General features: G+C 48.9%; 1 protein-coding gene across 6 annotated transcripts in view; it reads right to left on the reverse strand.

Annotated features, from left to right (window-relative positions):
- The window catches only part of SH3KBP1 (SH3 domain containing kinase binding protein 1), a 339617-nt gene extending 326005 nt beyond the window's left edge, over positions 1-13612 (reverse strand). For 2 of the 6 annotated variants that reach the window (XM_038586993.1, XM_038586994.1), the window contains exon 1: positions 1600-1770. Coding sequence is in view for 1 of the 6 variants with exons in the window: in XM_038586998.1 (XP_038442926.1) it covers positions 9416-9705; positions 10727-10746 (310 nt within the window). In the remaining 5 variants the exon portion in view is untranslated. Of the gene's footprint in view, positions 1-1599; positions 1782-9415; positions 9706-10726; positions 10835-10978; positions 11089-11754; positions 11815-13468 lie in introns of those variants that run through there. The other 4 variants (XM_038586998.1, XM_038586995.1, XM_038586997.1 and 1 more) reach the window with 4 other exon arrangements.
- Positions 13613-15345: the final 1733 nt, after the last annotated feature.

A 15345-nucleotide genomic window follows, 5' to 3' on the forward strand; every position in this document is an offset into this window, starting at 1 on the left:
ATAAAACTAGTGCAGTCCCAGAGGACCAGACCTAGAACAGGGCCCAAACCCTTCCAAGCCTAGAACAGTCCAGAAAAATCCAACAGAAACACAAGAGCTGGTGTTTACATACTGACTGATAAGAAGTTGAAATGGTGAAAAGGAGATGGTGATTTAAACCATCTATACATGCTGCACTCAGGGGCTTAAGGACTTAAATTTGTTAGGCAAAGTGAATAATTAATGAGCAATTCAATATTTATAGTATTTAATCCAAGACACTGAGGAGGAAACAGCAGTATGAATCGAATAGCACTTCATCTTGCCACTCTGTCCCCCACCTGGGGGCAGACCAGCGGGGGTTGGGGGGGGCACACAACTTCCGTGGCCACTGAAAGGAAATCAGCTTAAGGCCTTTACTGGGCTTTTCTTGCCCACTGAATACAGTTCAGTGAGGACAAACGTCACTGAGGATTTTTTTCTTATTAGTGTTTTTTCTTCCCGAAGCTAAGTATAAGCACAGTTTATCACCGCAGTAAGGCCCACGAGCTGCATTTTGCTTTGTTGAAGCGTCCCCTAATGAAAACTGTAGACTTGCCTGTAAGATATTTAGCCATAAAAGAACAATCAGGTTGAAAACCAAGTGCTCACAGTCACCCAGGATGCCCGTGTACCTTTGCCAACTAAAAGAATTCGGGCAAAGAAAGGTACAACTCTGTCAACCTTCTATGTGCAGATTCGAGGGATTGGTTTGGCGGTGCAGTGCTTTCTCCCGTGACTGAAATATCCTAATGAACCCCAGTAATTGCCAAGAGGTTATCCAAGCAACTAACACACAAATGCTTCAGGATGGAAAAGGAAATTCACAAGTCCCCCAAGGGGTGAGAGGGGTGTAACTTGGGGAGGTGGCTAGAGGGACAGAGCAAAGATGAAGTGCCTCCCAAAGGAAACACTGACCAAAAACATTCAAAATCAACAAAGCTATACTTTCTCTTTTCCTGTGTTGCTTTGGAATCTTAACTGGGTCCCTTGGGCTCCCACCCGGTGTTCTCCAAAGTGCTCGGGTGGCCAGGAGCCCCCGTGGGACATGGATTCTATGCTTCAAGTTCGACACTTGCCAGGGAAGGGTGATGAAAACGTTTTCAAAACAGACACCGGGGCTAGTTGCACAACACTGTGAACGTACTTAATGCCATGAAACTGAGGACTTATAAATGGTCAAAACGGCAAATTTGGTTCAAGCTATTTCATCACGATTTTAAAAACTAATAATGTAATATGCCAAAAACCACTGAACTGCACACTTTAGATGAGTGAATTGTAAGATATGTGAATTATATCTCAATAAAGCTATTTTTTAAAAAAATTTACCAGGGAGGGATCCCTGGATGGCTCAGTGGTTTAGCACCTGCCTTTGGCCCAGGGCATGATCTTCGAGTCACAGGATCAAGTCCCATATCGGGCTCCCTGCATGGAGGCTGCTTCTCTCTCTGCCTCTTTCTCTCTCTGTGTCTCTCATGAATAAATAAATAAAATCTTAAAAAAAATTTACTAGGGAAACAGCCTGTAGAAAGAGCCTCCCTGGGCGAAGCAGGACCCTGACGTTTACTGAGAGCCTACCTGTATGCGGGGCTGGTTCTTTCCCATTTCCAGGAAGCAGGGTCCTGCAGCCAGGGGACCTTGTCACTCTGGTTCTCAGAGTCGCAGTCTCATCATCTGACGGTGTGGGCTGCCATGACTGCCAAGGACCTTTCCAGCTCTTCAGTTCCAGGGACTGATGTGTGAGTGGCAGAAGGACCCACCATCTGCCACTCGGCACATAAGCACGTCCCACTAGGAAGGCAACACATCAGGGAAGCCAAACACAGGAGAAAGAAGTTTAACAACTTTGCGACCCAGGGAGTGACAGAGGAGCATGAGCTGTGTTAAGACACTTTCTACTCAGAGGACAAAATGGTGAAAGAATGCCAAAGAGCCCAGCCCTGCTTTCTTTCCAGTGACCTCTTGATTTATTCATAAAACAAAGGCTGTGGCTACAGAGGAGACCTTGTGTCCAGAGCAGCTGATGATTAAGAAAGGAAATGGCACCTCAACCATCTGTGTAACACTCAGAGCAGGCTTCCCCCACTTTTGGGGCCGGATAACTGCTGGGGGGCTGTCGTGTACATCGTAGGATGTGTGGCAGCATCTCTGGCCCTCAGATGCCAGTAGACTGCCCTCCCCACACCAGCTGTGACAACCAAGTGTCTCCAGCCATTGCCAAATGTTCCCCTGCAGGGCAAAACTGCCCCTGGTCGAGAACTCCTGCCAGAGAGAATTTTCTTTCTTGTCTCTGCAGTGGTTTGTTGAAGCTGTGTGACATGCAGCATTATCCTTCTCATCCACTGTGGTGGAGGCCACCATGAACTGTCAGCAAACAGACCCTGTCAGCACGTCGGCCCTGGGGGATCTTACAGAAATGCACGCACACCCCTGGCAGCCAACAGCTTTCCGAGAATTTCAAGCAGGAACCACACTTGGGTGAAAGGGTTACTCATTCATTCATTCAGTGACACACGGCACTTAGTGCATGCTGGGCAATGAGCCAGGGCAATGAAGTTGGGGACACCCTGTCGGAGATGAACAGACTTCATACAAGATGATGTGTTCTATAGCAATCTTTGGAGCAAGCCTCCAAAGATTAACAAGAGGCATAGTAGACTGTCTAACAGCCCCCTAAAGATGTCCACATCTGAAACCCCAGAACCTGTGAATATGTTCTTCCCATGGCAAACAGGACTTGTCAGATTGCTTAAGGGGCCTGAGATGGGGAGGACAGCCTGACTTATCCAGGCAGGTCCAACAGAGCATAACGGTCTTTAAAAAAGGGGAGGCCGGGGATCCCTGGGTGGCGCAGCGGTTTGGCGCCTGCCTTTGGCCCAGGGCGCGATCCTGGAGACCCGGGATCGAGTCCCACATCGGGCTCCCGGTGCGTGGAGCCTGCTTCTCTCTCTGCCTGTGTCTCTGCCCCTCTCTCTCTCACTGTGTGACTATCATAAATAAATAAATAAAATTTTAAAAAAAGATAATTATTAAAAAATAAAAAAATAAAAAAATAAAAATAAAAAAGGGGAGGCGGGAGGTTCAGAGTAAGAGAGGAGATGTGACGACAGAAACAGAGGTTAGAGTGATGTGGGCACAAGCCAAGGAGTGTGGGCGCCTCTTCCAGAAGCTGGAAAAGGCAAGGTAATAGATTCTTCTCTAGAGCTTCCAGAAGGAATGAAGCCCTGCCTACCCCTTAATATCAACCCAGTAAGACCCATTTTGGACCTCTGACCTCCAGAAGTGTAAGATTACAAATGTATGCTGTTTTAAGCTACTGGATTTGTAGTATTTTGTTACCACGGCAAGAGGAACCTAAGACAGACTAGAAGGCAGAGAAGAGGGTGGAATCTCTTCCCCATGAAGGGAACTGCATGGGCAAGGCTGAGACGCCTGAACAAGCATGGAACAAACCAAGGCAGGGGTGGCTGCCGAGCTTCTCAAAGGCTTTGCTAAGGTGTTCAGGATCTAAAGCATCTACAGAAGAGTGGTGACATGGGGTTAATTCCAGAAACACTTGGAGCTCGACTGTACACTGGAAAGAGCTGAGAGAAGGGAGAAGGGAAAGGAAGAAGAGGTGAAGCAAACAGTGGAATAGCTATGGAAGTGACAGGAAAGGTGTTGGTACCCTCCAGGAAATGGGGACTAGGGAGGAGAAGTACTGAGCACAGTGGATAGCAGGCTGTTTGTAGTGTCTAAGACACACCCAGGTGAAGTTGGCTAGAAGGTTAGGAATAATAATTAACTTTAACTCCACCAATATCAATTTTGGGCTTCCCATGTGCCAGCACAGGGACACAATGACCAAACAGATGCAGTTCCCGCCCTCCTTAAGCATGGCAGAGAGAAGCAGAAGAGTCGGTATCAGAGTAACGTGATATGAAAGAAACCTGGCCAGCCATTGCTGGCTTGGAAGATGCAAGTGGGCCATGAGCCAAGGAATGCAGAAGGCTCTGGAAACTGGAAAAAGCAAGGAAAGGGATTCTCCCCTAGAGCCTCCAGAAGGAATGCAGTCCTGCCCACATCTTGATCTTAGCCCAGTGAGACCTATATTGGACTTCTGATCTCCGGAACTTTAAAGATAATAAACTGATGACATTTGGGGGCACCAAGTGTTTGGTAATTTATGACAGCAGCAATCAGAAGCTAACACAGATACCAGGTACAGAAAAATCAAGAACAAATATCAAAAACTCTAATAATGCTAACAATGTATTTTATTTTTTATTTTTTTAAGATTTATTTATTTATTCATGAGAGACACGGTGGGGGGCAGAGACACAGGCAGAGGGAGAAGCAGGCTCCCCGCGGGAGCCCCATGCAAGACTCGAACCCGGGATCATGCCCTAAGCCGAAGGCAGATGCTCAACTGCTGAACCACCCAGGCATCCCTAACAATGTATTTTAATGTCCCTTCTAAAGAAGAAAAGACTGGTGTGATGCTCTGGTAAACATCCGAGCATCACCGAGATGGGCCAGCTAGTGTCACTAATGCCCAGGTGCTGGGGTCTGGCATGGATGTGGTTCATGGAAGAATCAACAGTGTACTGTTCTAGTGACTCCACAGAGGTTTGTTCTGAACTAGGAACATATTTTTCTCCTTCTCTAATGCCATGTGTCACTTATAACAATATCTTATATTTGACCAGAGTGCCCATGTGCTCTTCAGTGACCCACATACTCTGAAGCTCAGCTTTCTCACCTGCAAGGCAAGGAGGTTCTATGCCCCGACCTTGACCATGCATGAGAACCACTGGGGGTCTCCTTAAAACACAAATTGCTGGGCAGCCCGGGTGGTTCAGCAGTTTAGCGCCTGCCTTCAGCCCAGGTCGTGATCCTGGAGTCCTGGGATCGAGTCCCACATCGGGCTCCCTTCATGGAGCCTGCTTCTCCCTCTGCCTGTGTCTCTGCCTCTCTCTCTCTCTCTCTCATGAATAAATAAATAAAATCTTAAGAAAAAAACACAAATTGCTGGGCTCCACCCCCACCCCCCATGCCCCCTTCCTCCTTCAGTAGGTAGAAATGGTGGCCAGAAAATGTGCATCTCTAACAAGATCCCAGAGAGGCCGATCCTGCTGGCTGGGAGACCACACTCTGAGAATCACTGTATCAGACTCTCCTCTCATGATGAAGGGATTCAAGTATTTTCCGGCCCTCATCCTTCCATTAAGAGCGGCCTTGACTTTGGTTCTCAGCAGCTTGCTCTGTGTGGCTCTGTATCTCTTGCCCTGTATTTCAGGTATCCACTGCGCTTAATGTAGAACAGTCCGCAGACCAGAGCTGGCCCATGTTAAGGAAGCAGCCACAAAATACACCTACAGGGCCATGTCCTCCCCGATCACCTCCTCTTCCCTGCCCCCCTTTATCACTTAGTAAGCTCAGAAAAGCAGCCCCGGCCATCCGGGAGCAGGCCGGGCAGTCTCCTCCACTGACCAGACAATTCCCAGGACACCAACATCAGACAAGGCCACTCTGTGACCGGGATGGGACAAGACCAAAACAAGACCACTCTGTAATCCCGTCTGAACACGGAGAACAAGCGAACCTTGTCCAAACCACAGAAGTCCCCACACATCCCCCGATCCTGGCTCATATGAGTGACTGCTGCTTCTTTACCATTCACAGCCTTTGTCCTGTCTTCCCTGCTGCTTGATAAGGTCTACCAAGGGCCCCAATCATGGAATTACCTCGCTTCCGGCCAGCCTCCAGTCCAGAGAACAGCTGGCCTCCTTAAAAGCTCCCCTAAAGCCCCTGCCACAGGCCCAGTCCTCCGTGTGGAACAGGCCCACACAGCTCCCTGCGGTCCATCGCTGCCTCGAGAGAACTGCTTGTTCCACACCAGGTGTATTGGGGCCGGGGAGGGGGGCAGTGCCAACCCCTACCCAATTTTCAGATTTCAGCTCAAACACAACCTCCTCAAAGACATCGTTCCCACCCTCTGCAGCCTAAATCACACTGCCCCTCTCTAATCTTTCGTAAGACCAGCAGGGTTTCTAATTTCGTATTATCATGGGTACTGCATCCAGGCCTACCTCTTCCACTAGCCAGAAAAGCCCAAGCTGGCAAGTCTGTGTGTGTTGCGTGCCTGTTCCTAGTACAATGCCTGGCACAAAGCAGATCAATAAACACTGCATGGATAGATGGGTGAATGGATGAATGCTGACCACTGTATGCAATCTACTTTAAAATAAATTCAAATAGAAGGGCTGATGAGAGAATGTTCGTATTGCCAAAGGAACTGAAGGTCTGTGCAACCAGGAAGGTAGCAAGGTTTTGCCAGGACCATGAGGACTATAAGGGGGTAAAGTAAGGGTTATGAGCGATAAAGGTAGAGTCTTTTCTTCCATTTTTAACTTTAGAATGTTTGTGGAGACCAACACATTACATTCATTCTAGTTTTAGTTTAGCCATAAAGCAATCTCCCACCAAAACAATATATTGCTAAAAACAGTCCAAACTTTGTTGTTACTCTGGAATTTTCTAAACAAAAATCATTTGCTGGGCTTGCAAATCCTCCACTGTTCACAGATGTGAATCGTTAATATTTGTGCAATTGTAATTACAAGAGGCTTTCCCTAGATGTGGCACTGCAGGCATCTGCCTGCAAGCTCTGAGGGCATATTCTGATGGGCTTTTGTAAGAGGCCATTTTACAACTAACTGGCTTCATTTCAGAGTTAGGGATTTGATGCTCTTCGGTTATTTTTCAGATTAAAGACTATATAATACAATTTTACTGCATTAGCCATCAACAGAAAAATCATTACCAGGCCAAGTAAGAATGCAAGTGTATCAAAGTGATATACTGGTGAAATCTTTTGAAAACCAAGGAGACTTGGGGGATCGGAGAAGGGGGCCGTGCCTGTGTGTGGACATACGCCCGTTTCAGAAATGGCACTACTGGGTAGCTCCATCAGAAGACATACAGAATCAATTGTTAAATACCTGTACTTCATCACAAATACACTGCTGAAGATGCTTTAGAAAATAACAGGTGTGGGGGCCGTCTGGCTGGCTCAGTTGGTGGGGCATGCAACTCTTGATCACAGGGTTGTGAGTTCAAGCCCCACATTGGGCATAAAGATTACCTAAAAATAAAATCTTAAAAAAAACAACCAACTCTTCAGGGTGCCTGGGTGGCTCAGTCAGTTAAGTGTCTGACTTGATTTCGGCTCAGATCATGATCTCAGGGTTGTGGGATCAAGCCCCACTTTGGGATCTGCACTGGGTGTGGAGCCTGCTTATGTTTCTCTCTCCCTGTCTCACCCCCACCCCCACTAAGAAAAAAAAGAAAAAGAAAATAGCAGGCAATCTTTAGCCATAAACTACTATAGACATCTTAAGTCCCACTATATACATGTTAATGAATTAAATCACAGCATTCATTTTAATCTTATCACCTCTAAGTATTAACACCTGAAATAAATGAAAATCAGTTTCTGCACCCCCTCGGTTTTGTAATGGTCACAGTAAAAAAAGATTAAGCTTGAAAGGGCTATAAACTGCAGAAGCAGTCTGTAATTTTCTTAGGAAGCTCTAGATAATGAAAACAGTTCAGAGTTGAATAATAAACAGGTCTGTTTCTTCTTAACCTGGACTCCTCTTCCCTCTGAGATACAGAAAGCACAATCCAGCCACAGAAGACATTTGTATTTAACTTCTTTTTTTTGTGCAACCCTCTCGGGACACACAAAAAAGGAAAGGTGATCAAAATATCGTATTTGGTTGCCTCAGGAAAAAGCAACCTGTTACTAAGGCAATCAGTAATGTTTAAAGTATATATTTCTGTTAGTAAATTAAATCATCTTACTAGGTGCCAAAGCAAAACAAGAGCATTAAGCTAAGTGTTTTGTCTTCCATCAGGCAGGAGAGTGTCATACCCCCTCATTCATTCATTCAGTCAGTCAGTCAATAAATATTTATTGAGGGCCTGCTCCACATCAAAGCAAGCAGTGGTGAGCAAAACAGTGCCAACACAGTTCTGTCCTTACAGTCATTGAGCTGACAGGGGAGATAAATGTTAACACAAATAAATATGTAATACCGCTATTTTTAAAAAGGTGCAATAGGAGAAAGGGTAACAGAGAAACTAATTTAGACTGGAGGTTGTGCAGGGACCAGAGAAGGGCACTGAGAAAAAAGTGACATTGAAGCCGAGAGGCCATCAAATTGCCACCACTTTAGAAAAGGAAAACCATTTTGGCAAATGACCGCAAATGGGATTTTAACTGCCTGTCAACAACTGATTGGGTTAAACCTTCCCCGTTCCAGCGCATCCGTCTTCGGGAGCATCCTATGACAGCTTGCCTATCAGTGCTGGACTCGCCTCCTCAAATCCTATTACCTGAACACAGAAAGGTCTCACTCTATTATGATTTATTATGATCTACAGCCTTCCTCTGCCTGGCCTAGAAACACCCAAAAATAATCTGCCAAAGGTATGAAAGACAGAGCCTGGCTGCCAGCAAGAACCTTAACTGGGTGGGCCACATGATTGCTAGCCCAGGCAATCACAAGTCCTTTGCCCAAGAAAGTGCCAGATCCTCTGGGCAAGGCGGCTCCAATACGCCAGAGTCTACACCAGGTGGGACCCGGGGGACCTAACGGTTAGTTGCCTACTTGGAACTGCTGTTCGATCAGTAAATCGAGGACTGAATCGCCAGCTCCAGTTCCCAGAGCCTTCAGACTTAGAGGATGTAGGAAGTGGCCTTTGAGCATCACGGGGCGGAGAGCTCGCCAGACTGGGAGAAGGCAGGCAGGCAGAGAGGGGGTCAGGGCCGGGGGGAGCGGGGCTCCCAGAGACGCGCCTGGCGCTCAGGGCCAGAGGACGGCGCGCCAGGCCGGGTACTGGGGCGTTTCCCGCAGCACCACCCCCGCGTCGGCCCCCAGCCCCTGGCCGCCCCGAGACCCCGAGATTCTGGCTTCCCCCGCGGGGGGCCGGGGGGACAGACACCGCGAACCCCGCGCTGGGCCGGAGCCCACCAGCTCCCAGGACCCACGTCCTCCGCGCAGAGGAGGGCGCGCTGGGGCGAGAAAATGGCCAAGACAAAACTCTCCCCGCCCACCCGAAGAGCCAACCACACCCCCTGCATCCCTCAGCCTCAGCTGCCCCGGGCCGGCCCGCGATCCTCCGCCCAGGCCCCCCGGGGGTTCCCGTCGGTGCCGCGCGGGCTCAGCAGGGACGCGAGTGGGAGGGAACGGGGGTGCACGAGGCAGGCAGGGTGCCCACCGCGGTGTCACCCGCCAGGGCCCTGCCCCCGGGGCGTCCTCCCGACTCCGCGGTCCCGGGACAGGCGCGCCGCCCGCAGGCTGAGGTGGACACCCGGGCGCCGCGGCGCGGGCAGTCCCCTACTCACCCATTGGCGTCGAGCCGGGCCGGGCCGCCGAGGCAGCGTGAAAGTTGGCGGAGGCGGGCGCGGGGGTCGGACGCCGGGACCGGGGCGCGGGGATTGGGGCGCGAGGGTCGGGACGCGGCGGCGGCTGGGCCGGCTTTCTCCTCAGTAGCGACCGCCGCGGCGGCTCAGCGCCGCCCGCTGCTGCCTCTGCTGCTGCTGCCGCTGCTGCCCCGGGGCGATTCCTGCTGCTGCTGCTGGTGCTGCTGCTGCTGCTGCATCGCGGCCCGCTGCGCCCGGCTGCGCCGGGTTTCCTGCTCCCCGCGAGTGGAAATTGCGAAAAAAAAAAAAAAAAAGAAGAAGAAGAAGCGCCGCCCAGCCCAGCGCCCGGCAGCCGCGGCCGCGCAGCCCGCTCTCCCCCCTCCTCGCCGCCGCCGCCGCCGCGAAGCTCCTGCGGCTCAGCCTGCCGGGGACGCGCGGCCGCCGGGGCGGGGGCGGGGCCAACGAGGGGCGGGGCCTGTCCGGGGCGGGGCCTGTCCGGGGCGGGGCCTGTCCGGGGCGGGGCCTGTCCGGGGCGGGACCGGCGCCCGGGGCGTCCCTGTGGCCGCGGCGCTTGGGCGCCCCCCTTACCGCCCGCGGGAGAGGGACCCAGCTTCGCGAGGCCGCCCCACACCCGCGGCGGCTCGGCTTACGCCCCGGGAAATGCCGCGAGACTCCTCGAGACCGGAGGGGGGGTCGTGGGGGAGGGGGCGTCCGAGAGGGGAGCACGTGGGAAAGGAGGTGGAAGCGGCAGATCCAGAGCGTGCGACGAGAGGTGGAGGACGAGCCGGGGGAGGGGAGACCGTGGGTGGGTGAGGGAATGAACACCTGCTGAGGGTGTTGATCCCCGGGATCGGGGATCAAGGCAACCCAAAATAAGCTGTCACGCCGCGGGCTGTTGGGAAGGCAGGAGAAGGGGTCCCTATGGAGGGAGAGAAATGCTACATCCATTCAGAGCAGCGTGGGAAAGGCCGGCCAAGGGCGACTTCGGCTTATAGCCGGCGGTGGAATGGAGATTCGGGCAGACAGAGAAGAACGTAGCAGGACTGGTGGGGCACATCGCCTCGCACCAGGGACCCCCGCAGGGACCCCTCACCCCGACCCCGTGCCTGGGCCAGGTGGGGCTGGGTTGCTCAGCTGTGTTCCCAGGCTCTGATGTTCCCAAGACTCTCCTGAGACAAGGGCAGACTTCCTTCCCCAGCAGAGTACTGACTGTGCCACACAGACGCCCGGACCTGGGCCACCGACCTTTGAATAGGCACCGAAATAAAAACAGGGAATTCACAGGTAACTCACAAGCTCCTTTTTGGGTCCATTCACCACTACACCTTTCGCCATAAATACTCTGCCGGCCAGGACCACATTCATTTACCATCCGGTTATTTCCTTTTCCCTTTCCACCATCTGGTGGTAGGAAGAGATAGTGAAATAGACGGGAGACATTCAAAAAGAGAAAACAATTAAGAAATTAAATCACTGGCCCCTGAAAAACGGAGGAGGCTGAAGGTTAGTGGACCCAGAGGGGACAAATAAAGGCTGACCCCTTACCCAATATAGGGCTGTCTTCATACTTCACCCATGATGTTGGGGGCAACTCTGGTAAATTGGTTACATCCTGGGACTTCGGCAGGAAGATGTTCCGATCATTGTTTCATTAGCTTAAAAACAAACAAACCCTCTCACAGTCAGGGTCTTACCAGCAAGAGATGAGTAACGTCAACTTTCTAAATGCTTGTCCTGTGTGTCTGAGCAAGCTAAACAAGACACTAACCAAGGGGGAAAAGATGCATCCACAGAGCTGCTGAGAAGATAGTAGTGACATCAGTGGCAGACTCCTAAGGAGGGGATTAAAGAACCCGAAATGAAGAATTTGCAATGCTGGAGGCACGGAGGAACACTCGTTGCACCTGCTCCGGGGTCGGTGGTGCCTCACCCATTACCTGCCTTGGCATATCAGGATCACGAGGCCTTGCATAGGGTCTCAAAGCTGACAAACGCTGAAACTCACGGAGCCCGGCTAAGCCCACTGTTACTCGGGCTTTGTTTTTCTTGAACCCCACTCAGAAGAACTGCTCTGGGGTCTGTCTGATTCAAGAGGTGGTTCTTTTTGCTAAAGCCAGGGTCACTGGGCTACCCTATCCCTCTCTCAGGAAGACTCGGGGCTCTGAAAACGACTGGGCGTGGTTCAACACGGAGATGTCTGAGCTGGATTTATGATGGGCCAGCATCTCGGTGCTGAGGATCCTCAGCTGGCTGCCCCATGCGTTCAAGAGCAATGGGCCCAAAGTCTTTGATCAGCGTCAGTGTTACCCACCATAGCTTACCTGGATGTTGCAGAGACCAATACTCCAAACCCAGCAAACTGGTGGCTGAACCCTAGAGACCTCAAAAAAAAAAAAAAAATCAGCAGCTTGTCTCATGTCCTGCTTAATCTTATTCATCTCTCTATCCTGCATGAGGAAGACAGTGTTCTTGTTTATGTTTCCTCTCAGCTCTGCATGGGTGAAGACAACCAACCTGAACTTTTGTGTTTTGTTTTTGCTTTGGTCTATTTCAAGTCATACCTTCATGAGTCAGAGAACTCTGTCCCTTACTCTTTGATCTGGGTATGCTTCCTGTATGGATAAATATGTCATTTTTTAAAAAAGATTTATTTATTTGAGGGAGAGAAGGAGAGAAAAAAGTCTCCAGCAGACTTCCCACTGAGCACAGAGACCTACACGGGGCTCCAGCCCAAGACCCTGAGATCATGACCTGAGCCAAAATCAAGAGCCTGACACTCAACTGATGGGGCCACCTAGGCGCCCCAATAAACTTATCATTATATCACCAAAGGAGGACTGATGGCAAGACTTAACATTTTTGAAAATCCTGAGCTGTGCCCTAATTTTATTGCCTTAAGTAAACTAAGTGGTATGAATTCTACTCAAACACTGTGAAGTTTCTTCATTTTAAATTTCTCTAAATTACAAAAGTGGATATTCTTTCCCACACACACGCTTACTATTTGGTTCTCCTGAATTGTTCCTATTGTCCTTTTATCTTGCTTTGAGAAACTTTTGGTGACCAGTCCAGAGGAAGTTAATGTCAAAATTCAAATCCAGCTGCTGACAAGAATAGATGTGTAATTCCTCATCCTGCCTCCCTCTAAAAGGAGTGTTGTTTAACAGAATAGTTAGTGCAATATTTCAAATTACGTGAATTCATCTCATGAATATTGCTAAACAAGTACAGTTGCATTTAATATCACATCTTTGTCCCACGGAACTCCCATTTCGACCAGAATGGATGATGCGTTTTGGAAATGGAGAATAGCTGAGGTGTGACACTTAAAATGATATCACATGACTTAAGAGGCCCCTCTGTGTTACTCAGCTGTGGTAACATTTTGGATAAAAATGGAAAGCAGTCGAGCTTCTGCCTATGAAGCTCTTACAGCTTGTCATGCTCACTCTCTTCAAGTACTCGGACTTGACATCTGTAATTTACATGTAATGAATGATACTTTGCTTTGATAACCTTTAATATCATCTTTACATTAAAAGAAATTACATGCAGAGTGCTCTACAGTAGACAGTCATTATCTGGTGCTTCTGATGAGCTTTATGGAGAAATGGAAATCTCATGGTGCCAGAAAGTAAGGAGGTGCTCAATAAAAACGATGGTGCAAAGCAAAAAGGGCACAGAAGCCAACCTGAAAGAGCTCCCAAAGCCCAAAGCTGGAACAATTCAAGCAACAAGTAACGATTCCATTGGATTATAACCCAAAGATATCATAATAGCTCTATCTTTAAGTCTATAGGGGTATAAATAAACAGCCAAGTGAAGAAGTCAGGGAGACAGAACAAGTCTTCCCTACAGAGGAATTCCAATTTATAAATGTGGAAGAAATGAGGGAAAGGGGAAATTCCCTTCCGAACACCATGGTAATAATTGAGGCAGGCACAATCCACCTCAAATTTTCAAATTAGTAGGGATAAGTCAGGGAGAAACCCTGGCAGATAGAGGCCAAGCGAGCAGTTGAGGCTTTCCACTGACCTTCTGCAGGCAAGCTTTTCCCTTTTTCCTTTGTATTGCACATGCTGGGTTCAAGGTAACTCATCTGGATCACATCAAAAGAATTAGAAATCACAGCTTGCTCTATTGCGGTTGATTTGGCTTGATAACCACTCTTGGAATGACCCACTCACTTCTCCTTTTATCTTTTTCAGTCAATGTTTTGCAACAAATCCAAGAGAACTGGTTTTACCAGCTCTATGGAGATGAAAACTAATCAAATCAAAGAAGCAGGTTGCTTATCAGACAGCTGAACTATGATTATTTTTACCAGGTTTGTAGAAAAGGCTTGCATTGCGCAGAAAAACACAAAGGAAGTCACTAAAAGGTGAAATGTACTCTCCCACAAGGCTCTAAAGCTGGAATAGGGTGTTCCCATTTAGAAATCCAAAGGCTGCCCAAGTACTCGACTTTCCAGTTGATCAGTCACAGGAATTTGTGTCTAAGAGACACAAAAAGAGCCCCGGTGGACAGACTAATTTTTTTTTTTTTTTTTTTTTTTGGACAGACTAATTTGCCTCGAACATTTTCTCATCCTTTTTCACAGCACTGCTTTATCTACGAGAATAGTAAACTAGGAGAACAGTCCTAGGAGATTAATGAGAAATATAGCTTGTACTGTTTTCTACCCATTTTTATCCGCAACCCCCCCCCCAAATTACAAGGAGTCATGTGTAAAGAAGGATATTATTACAAAGAATGAACGAAGTGATATTCCAAAGAAATTCCAAAACGCCAGATGTTAATTTAAGATCATAAATGTGAAATAGGCATTGTAATAATATGAACAACTTTAAATGGAATAATTGGCATTTAACATAGTAGAATAAACCATCCCAACAGGCCAGTGTTTAAAAATGGGAGTGGGGGATCCCTGGGTGGCTCAGCGGTTTGGCACCTGCCTTCGGCCCAGGGCGTGGTCCTGGGGTCCCGGGATCGAGTCCCACATCGGGCTCCCTGCATGGAGCCTGCTTCTCCCTCTGCCTGTGTCTCTGCCTCTCTCTGTGTGTGTCTCCCATGAGCAAATAAAATATTTTTTAAAAATTAAAATTAAAATAAAAATGGGAGCTGATTGATGATTGAGGGCTTTTGATCTTAACAGTAATGAAGATTTAAAAGTAGGAACTGCTAGGTGCCTCCAGGTGGTTCAGTTAGTTAAGCATCCGATTCTTTGTTTCAGCTCAGGTCATGATCTCAAGGCTGTAAGATCAAGCCCCACATTGGGGCTCCATGCTCAGCACAAAGTCTATATGAGATTCTCTCCCTCTCTCTCTCCGCCTCCCCTTATGCCCCTCCCTCCACTCACACATGCGTTCTCTCTCTCCCTCTCTCTCAATCAGTCAATCAATAAAATCTTTAAGGGGCCCCTGGGTGGCTCAGTTGGTTAAGCATCTACCTTCTGCTAGGTCATGATCTCAGGGTCCTGGGATCCAGCCCCTCATCAGGCTCCTTGCTCAACTGGGAATCTCTTTTCTCCCTCTCCCTCTCTGATCTCTCTCTCTCTCAAATAAATAAATAAAAATCTTCTTAAAAATGAAATAAAAGTAGCAACTGCCTTACAAAAGTGATTTCTCTTTTCCCTGAGCTTTCAGGAGAAGCCCAGAGGCAACATCATGGACTTGGCTTCCATTGGAGCTGGGTCTCCAGGATGCACAGATGTTTGCCGGCATTCCAGACAGAAGGAGGACCACGTGAGAATGCTCAGACTCTGGGGAACAGATGATGTTGCAAGGGAGCTTGCGTGGAAGGAGTGGGAGTGCAGCCAAACATCCAATTTGAAGTGGTCTCTGTGCCAGGTCCTGAAGCAATGGGTGGGAGCACAGGTTTCTAAGTAGACTGATTTGTAGGAAGGGAACTGG

This window comes from Canis lupus, chromosome X (genome assembly GCF_011100685.1).
Source record: "Canis lupus familiaris isolate Mischka breed German Shepherd chromosome X, alternate assembly UU_Cfam_GSD_1.0, whole genome shotgun sequence".
In the NCBI taxonomy this organism is placed as follows: domain Eukaryota; kingdom Metazoa; phylum Chordata; class Mammalia; order Carnivora; family Canidae; genus Canis; species Canis lupus.